The sequence below is a fragment of the Phascolarctos cinereus genome, unplaced genomic scaffold (assembly GCF_003287225.1).
Source record: "Phascolarctos cinereus isolate Bilbo 61053 unplaced genomic scaffold, phaCin_HiC Scaffold_1;HRSCAF=81, whole genome shotgun sequence".
NCBI classification, from domain to species: domain Eukaryota; kingdom Metazoa; phylum Chordata; class Mammalia; order Diprotodontia; family Phascolarctidae; genus Phascolarctos; species Phascolarctos cinereus.
The window spans coordinates 217,313,651-217,331,904 of record NW_027555514.1 but is presented as its reverse complement, the minus strand read 5'-3'; the positions used below and the strand labels follow the sequence as shown (position 1 = coordinate 217,331,904).

General features: G+C 47.9%; 2 protein-coding genes across 7 annotated transcripts in view; both read left to right on the top strand.

Moving 5' to 3' along the window:
- The window catches only part of ZNF385A (zinc finger protein 385A), a 29,259-nt gene extending 20,238 nt beyond the window's left edge, over positions 1 to 9,021 (top strand). For 4 of the 6 annotated variants that reach the window (XM_078145615.1, XM_078145614.1, XM_078145619.1 and 1 more), the window contains 6 exons: positions 831 to 993; positions 4,336 to 4,368; positions 6,175 to 6,417; positions 6,937 to 7,106; positions 7,392 to 7,487; positions 7,687 to 9,021. In XM_078145615.1, the coding sequence (XP_078001741.1) occupies positions 831 to 993; positions 4,336 to 4,368; positions 6,175 to 6,417; positions 6,937 to 7,106; positions 7,392 to 7,487; positions 7,687 to 7,917 (936 nt within the window). In that variant the 3' untranslated portion in view covers positions 7,918 to 9,021. The remainder of the gene's footprint in view (positions 1 to 830; positions 994 to 4,335; positions 4,369 to 6,174; positions 6,418 to 6,936; positions 7,107 to 7,391; positions 7,488 to 7,686) is intronic. The other 2 variants (XM_020966158.2, XM_020966155.2) reach the window with 1 other exon arrangement.
- A 2,858-nt stretch (positions 9,022 to 11,879) lies between these two features.
- GPR84 (G protein-coupled receptor 84) lies at positions 11,880 to 13,932 on the top strand. The gene is made up of 2 exons (XM_020966247.2): positions 11,880 to 12,038; positions 12,528 to 13,932. The coding sequence occupies exon 2, from the start codon at positions 12,560 to 12,562 to the stop codon at positions 13,745 to 13,747; it is 1,188 nt and encodes a 395-aa protein (XP_020821906.1). The 5' UTR covers positions 11,880 to 12,038; positions 12,528 to 12,559; the 3' UTR covers positions 13,748 to 13,932.
- Positions 13,933 to 18,254: the final 4,322 nt, after the last annotated feature.

Here is an 18,254-nt window from a genome sequence, read left to right as displayed (position 1 = left end):
CCAGACCCAGTTCTTGAATCTTATGCTGAAAAAGGACAAGGCATGAGGGCCGGGGATATCTGGGAGTTGCGGAGGGTAGCAGCTAGAGTGACATCCAGGCCCTTCCCAAGAATGGATTAGCATTCTACTCTTGGGGAGGCATGTACTCCCTTCCCCCCTCTCCAAGGACTAGGGAGGCACTAGTAGTCTACTGGTAGCAGGCTACTGAGGCCGGCCAGGGTATAGGGGTGGGGTAGGAGCAATATGGGGCTAGGGTGGTACTAACTTCTAGGTAAAGACATTCTTAACTGGGGGTCCTTCAATGTGTGTTTTAAAAATACATATATGTATATATACATATACACACATATATACGTATATGTATATGTATACATACATATGTTTGGTATATTTATTTATTTAATAACTGTTTAACATAATTTATTTCCTTTGTAATTCTGTGTGTTTTACTTAGTGCATTTAAAAATGTGATTCTGAGGAGGGGTCCAAAGACTTCCCTAGCCTGCCAAAGGGGACCCAGGACACACAAAAAAGGTTGAGAGCTTCTGTTCTAGGTCCTGAGAAAATGAATCTCTACATACAGGAAGTATTCCTGCTTCTTTTCCATCATCTGAACACCCCCAAAAGAAGTGGGGTGATTTGCAATCATTTGAAAATACAAAGGTCAAAATGAGTTTCTCTTCCTCTCTCCCCCAGTCCGCCAGCAGTGAGACCTCTGGGGGAAGGGATGGACAGTCTGTGTGCAGAAAGGGATGCAGGGTGAGCAGGAGACTTGGCTCGGAGGGAAACAATGGATTCTCAACCTCTCTCCTGGTTCCCCTATTCTTCAGAGCCAAGCAGAGGCACACTACAAGGGCAACCGGCATGCCCGACGTGTCAAGGGCATTGAGGCCGCCAAAACCCGGGGCAAAGAGCCTGGCATCAAGGAACCTGGAGACTCAGCACCATCAGGCAACAGCCCTCCCAGTGAGGATGGAGGGGCCCTTCGGCCAGGTGTGTGTCATTCCCATGATACAAACACACACACGTACACATTGTATATACTTACATACATGATATGTATGTGCATAGTGTATATTATATACACATACTTATAATACACATATATACATATTATATACACATACCTATAACACACATATATATATCTTCCATATACATATATGTTTCTCTGCATCTTTCTGATTATCTCTCTGTCCCTCTCTACTTGCCTCTGTATCTCTATGTCCCAAGTACAAGGAGGGAGAGACATATTAGACAGCATTTCATCTGGGGGAAAAAAAAAGATCTGGGGGCTTCAGTGAACTCCAAGCACAATATGAGGCAACAATGTGATTTGGCAGGCAAAAAACTACATTCAGGTTACATTCAGAAAGGCCTATCTTCCAGGAAAAGAGGAGCTGATAGTGCCACTGTACTCTGCTGTCACCAGACTGTATCTCCAGGGGTAATGGAGTTTAGGATGGAGGTTGATAAGCTGAAGACGATTCAGAGGAGGGCAATCAGGATGATGAAGGGCCTTGAGTCTAGGCCACATGAGGATAACTTGAAAGAACTGATGACATTTAGCCTGGAGAAGATTTGGGGGGGGGGGAGTTGGGGGGGGGAGATATTATATCTGTCTACAACTACTTGAAAGGCTGTCAAGAGGAAGAGGGATTACGTTTGTTCTGCTTGGTCCTAGGAGACACAACTAGGGACCATAGGTGGAAGTTACAAAGAAGCACTCCTAATTGTTAGAGCTGTCCAAGGGCTGCCTTGGGAAGGAATGGTTTTCCGCCTCATTGGGACAGCTTCAAGGAAAGGATAAATGACCACGTGTTGGGTGTGTGGAATTCTTTGGGGGGGATGAGTTTGACTAGGTGGTCCAGCTCTGAAATTCTCATCTTGGTCATGCTTGGTTCTTTTTGCCTCTATTTCTTTGCATTGTCTTTTAGCTTCTATCACTATCCTCCCCATACCTCCAACTCTCTCTCTGTCTCTCTGTCTCACTCTGTGTGTGTCTCTCTCCTTTTTTCTCTCATCTTTCTGTTTCTGCTTCCCCCCTCCCTCTCTCCCTTCTGTTTCTCTCCCCTCACTTACTTCTTGCTATCTACCTCTCTCTCTCCTTTGTTTCTCTCCCCCTTCTGTCTCTCTTCCTCTCTCTTTCTTCCTTCTGTTTCTGTCCCCCCTTCTCTCTTGCTCTCTCTTCTGTTTCTCTCCCCATCCTCTCTTTCCCTCCTCCTCTCTCTTCACCCCTTATCTGTTTCTCTCTCTTCTCTCTCTCTCTCTCTCCCCCCTCACTTACTTCTTTTTGTCTACCTCTCACTCTCCTTTCTGTTTCTCTCCCCCTTCTCTCTGTCTCTGTCTCTCTTCCTCTCTCTTCCTTCTCTGTTTCTGCCCCCTTCTTTCTTGCTCTCTTTTCTGTTTCTCTCCCCTTCCTCTCTTCTCTTCCTCTCTCCCTTCTCTGTTTCTCTCTCCATCCTCTCTCTCTCTCTGTTTCTTTTCCCCCTCCTCTCTCCAGCTCCTCTCTCTTCTCCTCTTTCCTCTCTCCCTCTCCCTTTCTGTCCGCCATCTCTCTTGTTCTCTCCTTCTCTCTCTCCCTTCTATTTCTCCCCCTTCTCTCTTTTCTCTCCCTTTTTTGCTTCTCTCCCCATCCTTTCTCTCCCTTCCTCCTCTCTCTTCACCCCCTTATCTCTATTTCTCTTCCCCTTCTTTCTCTCTCTCTCTCTTTCCCTTATTCTCACTTTCTCTCTCCCCTCCTCTCTTTCTACTCTTCTGTTCCTGTTTTTTTCTGTTTCTCTCCTCCCTTCTCTCTCCCTCCCTCTCCCTTCCCTTCTTTGTCTCTCTTTTCAAATATACACATATCTACACATAAAAAGAGATAGGAAATACACATATAGATGTAGAGAGGAAAACACTATATATGTATATCTGTATGTACAGTGGTGTGCAAATTGGGATAAACAAAAATAATAAAATTTATTGACTTATACATTTAACCTTACAACTTTTTACATCTTTAAAAGACTTTTAATATGACCTTCCTTTGCCATAATCACTGATTTTACATGACTTTTCAATAAGTTTGTAAGATTTTGACACATTCTTTAATTTCTTATTATAAAACTACATTTTAATCACATTGGACATTAAGTTTGCCTTAAGAGGAACAATCCATATTTCTAAGTTGAGCCTTAATTATAGGCCATGGGTTTTCAATGAGTTTCCATCAGGTGAGTTCCCAAACCACTGAGGCCTATTTATCTCCATCTCTAGGATAAATTTCATATCTTTTCAGGACGTGTCATGGCACAAAGTTGTGTGGAGGTAGTTCATCTCCATTTAAGAATTTACAGAATTCCAGAACAATTGTACTTCTCAAGTATGTCAATATATTTAATAGAGAGCTCATCATTCCCTTAATGGGGAAAAGACTTTCAGGGCCACTAGAAGTTAAAAAAAAATTTGGTAGATATTTTACAGTCTAATGGAGAAGCCTAGGTCATACAGGCTCACTTGGACTTCTGACAACAATTTTGAATGAATGAATGAATTCAGTGAATGAATTCATCCTTGAATGAAAAAGTGAGTTTCGTCAGTAAAAATCCCATTTTTTCCCAATTGTCAGTAATCCAGTCTTTGTAATGTCTTGTCCATGACAAGCATTTTTTCTTCATAGCAATGGTTAGCAACTGGTTTTTTTTTAACTTGTCTTCTCATTTTTTTCCCAAGTTCAAGAAGCCTTCAATGCACTATAGAGGAATCAATAACAACCAATCCAGCTGCCAGGTCTCTCTGAAGGTCTTTGCTTGTTTTTTGAGAATTAATTAGGCTGTTTTACAGCAATAGTTTTTCCATTTCTTGGCATTGTTTTTTGTTGTTGACCTCACATTCCTTTGTGCTTCAGTGCAACTGATCTTGTTTCATTGTGGGCTTGAATGAATCTTGAAATGCTTGGCTTCCCCACACCAACAGCTTGCTGTAATATCTCTAACAGTTATTGAAGTGTGCTTATTAAGAGCAACACTTTTGCATGTTTCCTTGGAGTGATATCCACTCTTAAAAAACATAGAATTAAAAACACAACAAAAAATAGAAATAAAACATGTATATGTAATATGAAATCGAGCATTGAGTTGACAGAATTAACTAAAGATGGGGAAACCAGCTCAGTCTGGTTTCACATGATCAAGGTCAGGATCCTAAGGCAGCCTAGAGCCAGTGGAAGCACACAAGAATGATCAGTTCTGTCACAAAATGAAAACGTATCAAAATTATTGCTTGTCCCAAGTAATTTGCACACCACTGCACATACATAATGAGTGGTTTATCCTCTCTATATTTCTGTTTCAGTCTCTCTCTCTGTTCCCAGCACTCCCTACCCAGGTAAGCCCATGAGCTAAGCCCAGAGACCCCAGTGATCTAGACTTTCCATCCTGTCACCCCCTAGCCCCACCACACCCCACTCCAGCTTTTCTCAGCACAGAGTCCCTTCTGTCTTCCCTGAAGCCCAGCCCAATGACTCAGAGGAGAAGGAGGTAGAATTGGCAATGTCTTGACCTGGCTCCCCTCCCCAAGAAGAGAGGCCCCTTCACAGGGGAGGGGAAGTTCAAGAATCCTGAGTTGTCTTTCCTCTGTAGCCCACTCTTCTCTCTTCAGAAACAGTGAAAAAAGGGGAACTAGACTGGCAGTTGGGAGACCTGGGTTCTGGATCTGGCTTTTCAATTAACTAGCTGTGTGACTTTGGGCGAGTCACTTGTCTGTGGACCTCACCTTACTCATCTGTTAAATGGCCTCTGAGGTCCCCTCCAGCTTTAAATCTATGATCCCATGATTGCGAAGGTCTCTCTCAGTTCTGCCTGCCAGCTGCCCATTCCAAATCCAGTTTAGAGTCAGGAATCTGAGAGAAAGCGGAATGGGTGGAGGGAAGGAGACACGTGGACTGGGCATCCTTCCACCATTATCCTGATATCACAGCATCAGCTATCAGTCACAATCTGATCTGAAGGAACCCAGGCATCCCTATTTCTCCTCCCTCTCCTTGACTCAACATCCCCAAGCTGAATGTGAAGAAGGGAACTAGGATTGGAGCTTAGACAAGAAGGGATACCAAAATGGGGGAGAGAGAAGGCTTGTATTTTACTACTGCCTCATGACCTTGAACCTCATTTTACCTCTCTTGGCTTCATCTTGTCTCATCTGTTGAAAAAAGAAAAGAGTGGCGGGGGACATAGAGAGGGAGAGCGATGCCTTCTTTGTCTATCTGCCTCTCAGCACTGTTGTGGAGATCAAATGAGATCATAGGAAATAAAGCTCTGAAAACGGTAAAGTTTGATCCACATGTCAGCTATGGTTATCGTTATTATTAGATGAGACAACAACAGGGAGAGAAGAGAGGAAACAGTAGGCTGGACGGACAGACTTTTGCCCTGGATGGCTCTGCAGGGTTTTGGTTCCCTTCACTCAACCTCCTTCACCCCCACTCCCCGGCCTCCCTCTGACCCGGAAACTGGATCATCTGTAGGAGCTGGAGTTTCCCCCTGTTGAGAGTTGAGAGGCTGAAGCCCAGACCCAGGACTAGACCCTGTGCATCTTTAATGGAACCATGAATTATAGAGCAGCCCAGCCATGGTCCCTGTTCCTTCACTCTCTCTATCTTTGTCTATCAGGTCTCTCAGTCTCTAACTATCCCTGATCCCATCGCTATCTCCTTGATCCCATCTCCCCCTTTCTCAATGCCTCTCCATGCGTTTCCCCTTCCTGCCCCCCCTCCTTCTAGCTTTCCTCTATGGGGGTGGGGCAGGGCCCTAGGGATCAACCAGGCCCCAAGCCGAGCTGAGAGAGGCCAGGCCGGGCGGGTCCCGGATCAGCAGCGCTTCTCCAGCCTAGCCAGGCAGCCTGCCAGAATTCTGTTAAGCAGGGAGGGATGTGCTCATTCCCTGCAGGGGAGAACAGTGGAGGGGAGAGGGGAACCACTTGGTCATTACCAATTAGTAGGGTAGAAACCTTGAAATGCAAGCTAGGTGCATACCTTAGAGAGCTGGGAGCTCCACCCAGAGGTGGGGAGACTGGGTTCTTTTGTCTGCAGAAATTTAGGGTAAGGAATGGAAGTTCAATTTTTCCCTGGTACCAGAGCCTTTTCTTCAGAGGCAAATCCTTGTAACCCCTGTGTTTCTTTCCCCATCCTCCTAGTTGTGGTGGAGAACGGGCTGAGCCTGCCCCCCAGATCCCCTGAGAAGCAACCTGGTGTCCCCTCCCCACCCAATGTCCCAGAAACTGGACGGGGAGGGGCCAAGGGTGAGGGGAGGACTCCAGCGCCAGCCCCACTGCCAGGGGGCAGCAAGGAGGAGGAGGAAAAGGCCAAGAGGCTGCTATACTGTGCTCTGTGCAAGGTGGCTGTGAACTCCTTGTCCCAGCTTGAGGCGCATAACAAAGGTAATGAGTCTCCACCAACCTTTTGACCTTCCCAATCCCCAGACCTCAGCTGACCCTGCTCCAGGACCCTCCTCCCAGCCTTGGACCTTGGTCACCACATCATATAGCCTTATCCTTAGGCTTCCTTGGGTCACCCCCACCTCACTTCTATTATGACCCTGAAATGTCTTATATTCTCATTCTTAACCCTCAACAAACTCTGGCTTTCTGAATTCTCTCCAGTAGGTCAGTCAGTCCATAAACATTTATTAAATGCCTAAGATATGCCAGGCATTGTGTTCCCTCAACCCCAGTGTGGCCCTTCCCTTCTCCCCTTCCCCATCCCCAAGAGTCTCAAAATTGAGGGACCTAAGGAGTTAGGGCCTGGAGGGAGGTGCTGAGGTGTTCATTAGGAGCCTCTGGGCCCGGTGCTCCCTGGAACTTTAGGAGCTGGGAGATTAGAGGAGAAAGCAGGGGGCCAAGGGGAATCTAACCTCCAGTCTCCTCTCTCCACCTCTGCCCCCCCAATCTCAAATGCAGGTACCAAGCACAAGACAATCCTGGAGGCACGTAGTGGGCTGGGCCCCATCAAAGCGTACCCCAGGCTGGGCCCCCCCACCCCTGGGGAACCTGAGGCTCCTTCCCAGGACCGGACCTTCCACTGTGAAATCTGCAATGTCAAGGTCAATTCTGAGATCCAGTTAAAACAGGTAAGTTAGCCTTCCCGATGTCTGGTGTCTATTCCCCCAGGGTTGGGGAAGAGGTGCTTCCTAGGAAGGATTAAAGCCCCTAGAAGTAGATCTTGGGTGGCCTCGGTTTCCATCCTCCAGGGCGAGTACCTTTTTTCCTTAAAGAGTAATGAGTGGATAACTCCACCCTCTCCACACCCCAACATTCCGGGCCAAAGCTCCCTCCTCCCTCATTCTTACCCCCACCCCAATTTCCTTTTGAATTTCTGACCCGTCCCATATACACTCCTCTCATCATTCCCTCAGCACATCTCCAGCCGGCGGCACCGGGACGGCATGGCTGGCAAACCTAACCCCCTGCTGAGCCGCCACAAGAAGCCACGAGGCGTTGGGGAACTGGCGGTGAGGCGGGGTGCTCAGACAGAGCCAGAGGATGAGAGTAATGGGAGGGGTTGAGGGGAAGAGGTCCCTAAGGGGAGGGGCAGAGGGGCGTTCCGAGGCCTGAGGGTGGAGAGGGACGTTCTGGGGGTAGATAATGGATGGGGAAAGGGTGCCAGGGCTCTAGCAGGCAAGGGGTAACCCCTGCCTCTCCTTCCCGCAGGGCACACTGACTTTCTCAAAGGAGTTGCCTAAGTCCTTGGCCGGCGGTCTTCTCCCCAGCCCCCTGGCGGTGGCCGCAGTGATGGCGGCAGCGGCTGGCTCCCCGTTGTCCCTGCGCCCAGCCCCGGCTGCGCCGCTCCTCCAGGGGCCCCCTCTCACTCACCCCTTGCTCCACCCGGCCCCTGGGCCCATCCGAACTGCGCACGGACCCATCCTTTTCTCTCCCTACTGACCCCAACCCTGAACTTCCAACCTCCCCCCCCATTCCTATTGGGACCCAGGCTCTGGGCCCCCCCAAGCCCGCCCCCTCCTGGCTTTTCCTGGGAAGGGGTCTCTCTTTCCTCCCCCAGACCACCCCGAGGTACGGGGTTCCAGGAATGGGAAGGGGGAAGCGGGGGAGGGGGGCTTCAGAAGGGGGGGCACCCCAGATCTCAGGGAACCCCACCCCTGCCCCTCCCTCTCCCTCATAAAAGGGGGGGCATCTCATCCCTAGCCCTTTTGGAGATTACCCCTCTCCCAAAAGCCATGTCCATCCAGTCCCTACCCCCAAACCTAGCACAAAAACGGGGTTCACAAGCCATGTCCAGGGTCGGGGTCAGGGGTGAGGGTCAGGAACGGATTTTCTTGGCAATAATCGGACTCTGGGACTCCGGATCTCATACCCCTAAACCGAAGCGCTTCCGTGAACATCCCCATGGCGGGGACAGGTGGGATCCGGGGTCCCTCACAAGCACTTTGGCATTTTGGCCTGCAGCCTCACTGTGTCCACCTGGCCCATCCTTCACCCTACCCCCACACCTGTACCAACCCGTACTGGGGGCAGTTTTTGTGGGGGGTGGACACATCCCGTGACACCTCCGCCCTCCCCCTTTACACACACCCAATCCCTAGCCTGTACTCTCTCCTCCAGCCCGGGTTTCCACTGTCTTCTCACCAGCACCCATGGTCCGTGGGGGTACTGAGGGGGGCAGGGGGTGTCCGTCCAATCCGAATCCACCCCGGCCCTGCCTGCCGCAAAACTGTGAGCGAGCAAAAAGCAATAGAAGCCCCTTCCCCCTGCTCCCCGCTGAAGGATTCGCACCCAGAGCTGCAGCCCTGCTCCCTGACCCCTAGCCCAATTACCTCACTCCCCTCCCCTCCAGCTCCCTCAACTGCACAACTTGGGCGGGGGCGGGGCCTCTGTGTTTCAGTGTCCTCGGTGTTGTCTAATTCCTGCAGTCCTGGGGAGGCGGCCCCTCATCTGCACCACCACCATCACCTGTTTCTGCTTGATGATGTAGCATCTTCCGCCTCCCAACAATAAAGTCCAGATCCGTTCTGCCCTTCCCTCCCCAAATCTCAGTCTCTCAATTTCCTTCTCTTTCCCCCCACCCCCGGTGACCATTCCCCTGAGTGGTTGGTTCCTTGGACGGGCTACTGAGTCGGGGGGGGGGGCACCGGGAGCCAGAGGGTGGAGGGGGTGGAAATGGTTGGTATCTCCAGCTGAGCAGTTGAGTGAGGAACACCTCCCCGCTTTTCTCCTCCTCCTCCCACAACTTCTAATACTTAAGCTCAGCCATCCAGGAAAGGCAATTGCCTGCTTTCAGAGACACCGCGATTCCACAAGGCGGCGTCAGAGACACACAAATAGAGGCTAGCTCCAGCCCTCAGAGGCACCGGCGGGTGGAGAAGCGTAGTTAGCACTGTAAAACAGTACTTCCCCAGTTCTAGCTGAAGCTTCTTATCCCTCTAGAGATGCGCAACTTCCGAATGCGTGGATAGGGACACCCGAGTGACTGAGCTTCTTGTGGGAGACGATCACACACAACGATCCACGAGGACCCACATTCATCTCTACCTGACACAATCAACACACTTTGAGACATGTGTGTGTGTGTGTGTGTGTGTGTGTGTGTGTGTGCATGTTACAAGAAGCGCACGTGCACACATTCAGATTTTGTATGAGAGAACCCTAGTCGTGTCTTCAACCAGGTTCTCCCTCAGAATTCAGCCCTATGTTCTCCTCCCCAATCTCTTATTAAACGGGTCCCATCTTTGTCTAGAAGACCAGGTGTTCTCCAACTCTTTGGACTCAGAATCCTTTTATTCACTTAAAAATCATTGAGGACCCCAAAAGAGCTTTTATTTATGTGGGTTACATCTATCGATATTTTCTGTATTAGAAATGAAGACTGGTAATTTAAAATATTTATTGTCATTAAAAATGAGCAATAATAAATTCATTACATGTTAACATTTTTATGAAGAATAACTATATTTTCTAAAACAAAAAAATTACTGGGAGGAGCGGCATTGTTTTAAAAATATTTTTGCAAATTTCTTTAATGACTGGCTTTCTAGAAGACAGTTGGATTAGCTCCTCATATTTGCTCCTGCAATCAATCAGTTGCAATGTGTTATTTTGGTTGTAATATATGAAGAAAATCACACAGATATGTAGTTAGAAAAGGGATGAATATTTTAATAACCTTAGCATCATTATAAAAAGTTTTTAACCTCTAGGACTCCCTGAAAGGGTCCAAGGATCACACTTTGAGGACCACTGCTAAGGATTCCCCAACATTTTTGTCTACATCCTGGCTTTCAGTAATCTTCCCATATCCTCTATTCAATATGAAAGGAATACGTTTTAGAATCTACCATGCATATGCACACAAGTAAAATGAAAAGATTAATTCCAGTAAGACAATAGTGAGTTACTAAATATTCCCTGAGCCCTTTTGATAAGCTTCTTGACGCCCCTTTGGGATACTCCAACCATAGATTGGGAACCCCTGACCTAAACACTGAGAAGGGAGATTGGAAACAGAGAGCTTAACTCAGAACCCCACAAATGCTCCTTTACTCATGCCTTAGTCTCAATGAGAAATAGGACATTGGAGAAAGATAGGAAGCAGCTGAAGGGAGAAGGAAGGACAAGGGCTGGAGAGCTTTGGGGTGGGGATGGAGAGAGGAAAGAAAGGACAGAGAATACTGGAGGAGAGAAAGTCAGGGGCTGGAGAAATGCCATTGAAGCAGAGGGCAAATGTTTGGAAATATCCTGGGGAGAGATGGTGGGACACTTCAAAGTAAGGCTGAAGTGAGGGCAGTGGGGGTAGAGGACATTTCTGGACACTTGGCTCGGAACTTGCACTTCTGTGGAAGTATAGAGCACACTGCTGAATGTTTAATAAATGCTGGCTGATTGCAGAGAGAGATCCCGGACGCCTGAATCTTGTCTCAGTTTACCATCTTACCTGGTCTCCCTTACTAGGACAGGAGGGATTACTAGAAAAGATACCTCAGGAGGCAGCTAGGTGGTGCAGTGGATAGAGCACCAGCCCTGGATTCAGGAGGACCTGCGTTCAAATCCCACCTCAGACACATAATACTTACTAGCTGTGTGACCCTGGGCAAATCACTTAACCCCATCGCCTAACCAAAAAAACAAAAAGAAACTTCAGCTGCCTCCTGGCCTTAGGGAAATGGAAGTCAACACTTCCTCAGGAGAGGAACTTATGATAATATCTCTGGATAATGGGAAAAGACCTGGATTTGGAGGCATCAGTTCAGTCATTTTTCAGTTGTGTCTGACCCTTCATGACCCGCTTGAGATTTTCTTGGCAAAACTAATGGAAGAGATTTCCATTTCCTTCTCCAGTTCATTTTATACATGAAGAAGCTAAAGAAAACAGGGTTACGTGACTTGTCCAAAGTCACCCAACTAGTAAATGTCTGAGGCCAGGCTTGGCACTCTACCCACTATGCCACCAAGCAGCCATCATTTTGGTCTTAAATCTTGACTCTGCCACCTATTACCTCTGTGACCTTGAGTAATTCACTTCTCTGGACCTCTCTTTCCTCATATATAAAATGGGGTGGGGTAGGGCCATCTGATGTTGGAAAGACACCTAGTGAGCTCCCTTTTCTAGAGGTCTTCTAGAAGATGACCATATGTTGGGAGAGGAGATATAGAGGGGCCTCCCACACAGGTATAGGTGAGACAAGATGGCCTCTGCCACTTTGAGATGTGATTGAACTTAGGAGTCCTGCTTCATGAGGTTGGAGTGGGGGGAGAAGATGGAGATTGAGGAAATGAAGAATCTGGTTTCTAAGAAGGGAACAGACAAGAATTGGAGGGGTCTGGAGCAAGGAAGTGGGTAGAGGTATTTCAACAGAGGAGCCAGCCAGCACTTCATCAGCCATACCGGAATAGAGAAAAGAGGCCAGAGATGGGTGAAGAGGAAGAAGGATGTGACCAGAGAATTTGGCAACTTTGGACTTTTTAGATACTTTCTGGGTATAAAATCCATCTCAGATGCTGAAGACTAGACATCGCTCACTGTTGTCAACCACCAGTTGCCTATAAGTTAGGTAAGTTGGCTTTGCATTATATTATTGTAAAAAGGGGAAGTATACTGGGGTACGGGAGCCAACCAGGGAAGATCTACATATCCTTTCTATTTTATGTTTTATTTCCCAAGGAGGGACAGACCTGGGTTCACTGAGGCACTGGAGGTTCTGACAGAACCAGGGAAGTGGTTAGAGGGCATCCTGACCCCCATTCCATTGGATGCAGTATTGAGGGAGGGAAGAAGAAAGCATTGGAAGTTCAACAAGTTAATTTGACAGTCTTTGAAGATAAAGAGAGTCCTTGGGAAGATAATGAGAAGGTTAAGGATTGTGGGAGGGATTAGGAAGGGAGAAGAAAGGTGAAAAGGCCTAGGAAGAGGTGTGAGGGAATTTTTGAGTTGTAAAATTTGGATAAAATTTGGGTGAGTAATGTCACTGAACTGCAAAAAGGGGATTTACACAAGATGAGAGCCTGTGCCTCCAACTTCTGATCTTTTCTCCCTTCTGCAGATACCCGGTTCTGACCCTCTGGACTCTCAACTATGTTGAACACCTCTGATGATGCCAACTTTTCTTGCTACCACCCATCAGTAGTGGGCTATCGCTATGTTGCTGTGAGCTGGGGTGTGGTGGTGGCAGTGACTGGCACTGTTGGCAACCTGCTTACCTTGATAATCCTGGGTGTCCAGCCCAAGCTCCGTACCCATTTCAACCTTCTCATTGCCAACCTCACTTTGGCCGACCTCATCTACTGTGCTCTTCTTCAACCATTCTCTGTGGACTCCTACCTCTATCTTCGTTGGCGTACTGGGGCTATCTTTTGCCGGATCTTTGGTCTCCTGCTCTTTGCCACCAACTCTGTCTCCATCCTTACCCTCTGCCTCATTGCCTTTGGCAGATACCTTCTCATAGCCCACCCTACCCTCTTCCCCCGGATCTTCACAGCCAAGAGGGTGGCACTGGCATTGGTCAGTACATGGGTGGTGGGTGTGGTGAGCTTTGCCCCACTCTGGCCCATCTACATCCTGGTGCCTGTCGTCTGTACATGTAGCTTTGATAGAATCCGGGGTCGTCCTTACACCACCATCCTAATGGGCATCTACTTTGTGCTTGGGCTCAGTTCTGTTGGCATCTTCTATTGCCTCATTCACCGTCAAGTGAGGCGGGCAGCCCGGGCACTGGACCAGTACAAACTTCGCCAGGCCAGCTTCCGAACTGGAAATGTTGCTGGAGTTGGAGAAGCCCTACCTGGACACTTTCAAGAGCTGGACAGTGGTCTGGCATCAGGGGTGGCCAGTGAGGGGACATCATCTGAGCCAGGCAGTACTGCAACAACCCACACCTTGGAGAATGACTCATCTAAAACAGGAAGCCAGGAAAACAACAGAGTATCTAGGGCAGAAAAGAGCAGCCAAGGGGTGGCTACCCGCATGCCACCTGCTAAAGCAACTAAGAAGGCCCAGGATGGCCCATCGGAGTTTGGGAAGGTGACTCGGATGTGTTTTGTGGTGTTCCTCTTTTTCTCCCTCAGTTATATCCCTTTTCTGCTTCTTAATATATTTGATGCTCGGGTTCAGGCCCCACGAATCCTGCACATGCTTGCTGCCAATCTTACCTGGCTCAATGGTTGCATCAACCCTGTACTTTATGCAGCCATGAACCGTCAGTTCCGTGAGGCATATGGGTGCATCCTGAGACGGGGACCCCAGAGTTTCCGAAGACTCCGGTAACACTTTAGGCACCGGCAGGAAATGGGTCCCACCTACACTACCAACGAAGTGGGGGCATCATGGCCATGGGCACCAGCAGGACATGTGGACATCATCATGGATTGGGTCTCTTCTGTGCCCATCTCTTTAGCTTCCCCATCCTCTACCCTTGTGTTAGCATTACTATTAATAAACAGGCTTGGTGATATTTGTCTCTCTAATTTGGGTCCTGACAAAGAGGAACCAGGGCTGGGGCTCAAGTTGGGCTGAATGTTAGGAAGCCTGAATTTTAGGCTTGACCCTGAGACCATCACTTTACCTTTCATTTATATAATCTCTAAGGTCCCTTCCTGTTCTAAAATCCTATAATCTTAGGAGGGTAAGGGAAAGATAACCAGGATTCATAGCTGGAAGATTTCAAAGACTAATTAAAGCCATTTTGCATATCCATTTGCATGTAGTTGCAAGTTTTTTGGTTAAAATTTCCAGAATGCCCCACCTTGTAGCCCTAACTCCTTTTCTCCTAAGGTCCCTCAGCTTCTTTGGATAAATGGACACATCCCGGAAATGCAGGAGCTCTAGTGTCACTGGTCCTAGTCACAACCTATTCAGAGACACCTTTGAGTAGTACATCACTTGAGGGTAGAATGTCTAAGTTCTGTCTTTGACTAGGAAACTGATCAAGAAATGACTGGGTACAGATATTGGGAGTAGGCATGTTAGGGTTAGAAGCTAGAATGCCTAGCTTACAGCCCTTACTCTGGCCTTCACATTGCTGTTTACCCCACCCCCATCAGCTGCAGTCATCATCCTGCCTTGTGAAAAAGGAACAGTTGGGACGACAGGGAAGGAACCTGAGGGGCCAGGGGAGTCCATACAGGGGACCAGGGCCTCCCCATGCTGGGAAGAGGGAAGTGGGAAGGTAGTGTGTCCATGGACCACATGTGGCCACTAGATGATGCTGGTTTCACATTTTCCCACCTATGGGGGTGGGGGTGGGGGTGGGCATCTGCTCAGAAGTTCTATCACCTTCCTCAGTTCTTTTCCTATCTCCCAAAGACTGGAGGGAGAAGTTTCCCATTCTGAGCCATGGAGGAACTGATGAAGAAGGGTGATTCCTATAATCAAAGCAAAGTTAGACACTGAGATCTACCTCTTTTAAACACTGCCAAGGCCCCCCAGGGTTAAGAAGACTTGAACTCATAGAGAGAAGCCAGTTCAGGGGGAAATGGAGACAGACACAGATCTTCCTGTTTTCTTTTCTCCACCCCCACCCCTGCCCCCAAACACATGGACAGTATCACATATAGGAAATTCAGGGGACTCAAGGATGTGACCTCCCAATCTAATCTTCTATATTTCCCCCTTCTCAAAATAAATTACTCATAAACACAGTAGAATCTTCACTCTTGGAAAAGATGTGAGAAAAGGAAGAGGAAAAGGGAAGGGGGGAGAGAAGAGAAAGATGGGCAGGATAATTATAAAGTCTCCACAGAGGTAATCGGTAGAAACAAGAGAACATGATCTTCCATTGCAGCAATAGGCTTTGGGGTTAGACTCCAGAAAAGATATCTCAGTTGGCAGGGAGAATTTGAAACCAATACGGGGTAAGAAAGTAAATTAAACGGGTTACAATAGCCCTTCCACCCCTTCTTGGGTAAGAGGATGAAAGGACTCATGTAAACTCCGGAAGAGGGTGCCTAGGAAGCAGCAGCACCCTTCTGAGCTTCAAATGGCTGCAGCCTATGTGATCAGAGTGAAAATATGGATGGCAGTGAATGTATGCATGTATGCCCAAGTGTAAGCATGATGGATAATGGATGAATTCATTAAGTTCCGAGCGCTTCTGCGTGCATGTGTGTTTCTGTGTTGGGAGCATGGCACAAGGTTTTTTTTGTGAGGTGCATGTTAATACTTCTTTGTCTCTGTTTCTTATTTGGGCTGCAGTTCTGTGTCTTTTCATCAGATTCCTTCTCCTGCCTTGTCTCACTTTCCTTTTCTTCTCAGCATATGTATGTTTCTCTCTGTTAGTCTCTGCATCTCTCTCTCTCTCTCTCTCTCTCTCTCTCTCTCTCTCTCTCTCTCTCTCTCTCTCTCTCTCTCTCTCCCCTCCTTTCCCTCCCCCTCCCTCTTCTCTCTCCCCCTCCCTTCTACCCTCTTCCCCTCTCTCTGCTGCTTTTTCTCTCTCTCTTTCTCTGTCTCTCTCTGGCAGATTTATGGTCATTTCAGGGGCTGCCATTGGCTAAGCTCTGACAGAGCCTGATTTAGCGCCCTGCCCCATTGGTTGAGCCTGACAGGCCGATTTACGAGTTGTTCTGCCATTGGCTAAGCTTCCCAGGCTCTGATTTATGGTCCTATGGCTGGGGGATGGGGGAGTGGGGGGTGAAGGGAGGGGGGCTGGAGAGAGGATGCTCCTCCTTTCTTCCCCTCCCCCCTCCCTTCTCCCGCCTCGCTCCTCTTTCCTCTCCCTCCCTCTTCAAACACAACCCCCCTCCTCAGCTCCCTCCTCCTCTCTCTCAGGGAGAAAGATGGAAGGACTTAGGAAGCAAGATGGGGGGAATACAGAGGTGGGGGCTAGAAGGCAGAGATAGGAAGGGTAAAGGCGGCCTGAAGGAAAAAGATGAGGGAAGTGAAAAGGAAAAATAGGGATTCTGAGGTTAGAAAGGAAATATGGGGAAGTTAAAGAGAAGAGGCAAGGGAACCAAGGAGGAAAGATGGGGAGAATGAAGAGAGCTAGCTTGGGGAAGGATGAGATTACGGGAACTGATGAGGAAGAGAAAAGGGATTTAGAGGGCTGAGGAATTAATTACCCGCCTAGACATAGACTGGGAGACTGGGACTTTCTTGTTCAGCTCTGTTGTTCTCCATACACACACCCTCCACCCTGGGTAACAAGAGTCAGATATACCCCAGACAGAAATAGGAGGGAGTAGCAGGGGAGACAAGAAAAGAGAGAGACGCAAAGATGGAATTGGTTAGGTTTGGAAAGCAGCTTGATATGAAGATGTCAGACCCTAAAGGAAAAGCACTGGGGAGGAGAATTTCCCTACCCCCAAACAATTTCCCTCCTCCTTCCCTCCCAAAGACACCTAGTGGGTTTTTCCGCACCCCTTGACACCAGGAGACCTGGTGAGGGCCAAGGGGTCTTAGCACCATACCCCGGTATTCCTCTGTTCCGATCCCTTCTCAGTCACATTTATGACTTCAAGTTTAGTCTTCAGGATTTGGGAATGTTTGGGTTCTAGCAATCAACAAGCATTTCTTATTCACCCCAATACTAAGAGTTAGGAATTCGAAGTTTGAACAGTGCTCACCCACAAGGAGCTGGTAGGAAATAGGGCAAACAACACGTACATAGATGAAAGCATACAGAATGGATACCAAATGAATAAAAGGTAGCTTGGGAAGGGAGGCGTTTGGCAGCTGGAGAGGTCAGGAAATGCTGGAGTTTTACAGGATTCCCAAGACATAGAAGTGAGGAGGAAATCACTCCAAATGTGAGGGACAGCTGGTACAAAGGCAGAGAGGTGCGAGGTGGGGCATCATCTTTAAAGACCAAACAGAGGAATTTTCTATCTGATCTTAGTGGTAACAGGAACCACCGGAGTTACAGAAGAGCAGGGTGATGTGGTCAGATCCGCACTTTAGGAAAATCACTCTGGCAGCTTCCTGGCAGAGAGATGAAAACTTGAGACCCCAGAGGCCAAATAGGAAAATAGCCTCCTTTTTGTAATAAATAGTCTAAGTGAGAGGCGATGAGGGCCTGACCTAGGGTGATACCTGTGTGAAAAGAGAGGCTATATTGGAGGGATGTTGTAGAATTAGAAATGAAAAGATTTGGCATTCTGTGGTTGGATACCCTGATTCAAGGTTGGGAATGTAGGTGACCGGAAAGATGGTGATTCCTTTGGCAGTAAAGGGAAATTTAGAAGAGGGGTTTTGGAGGGAAAAAATAATTTAAACATGTTAAGCTGTAGATGCTTCCTGGACACCCATTTTGAAATGTCCAATAGGTAACGTGGGACTAGAGTTATCTGCATAAAGAGGATCATAATGATGATGTCACCAGGTGTTCAAAGAGAAGAAAAAAGGGCCTGAGATAGAGTCTTGGGGTATACTCACACATATCAGGAATGATCTAACAAAGGAGACTGAGAATGAGCAGTTAAACAGGTAGGAGAAGAACCAGGAGGGAGTGGTGTCATGCAAATCCAGGCAGGAGGGACTGTCCAGAAAGAAAAGGTAATCAATAGTGTTGAATACTATAAAGAGGCCCAGAATGATGAGGATTGAGAAAAGACAATCAGATCTGGCAATTAAGAGTTCATTGGTAATTTGGAAAGAGCAGTTTGAGTGATAAAGTAGGAAGCCAGATCGAAGATGGTTTAGAAGAGAGTGAAAGGAGAGAAAGTGGATGTACTTGGAGCAGATGGCCTTTTCAGGGAGTTTGACTAAGAAAGAGAGACCTCTAAGATAATAGCTGTATGTTGAATGTGTGTGTGGGGTGGGGGGAGTGGGCAGTGCTGGA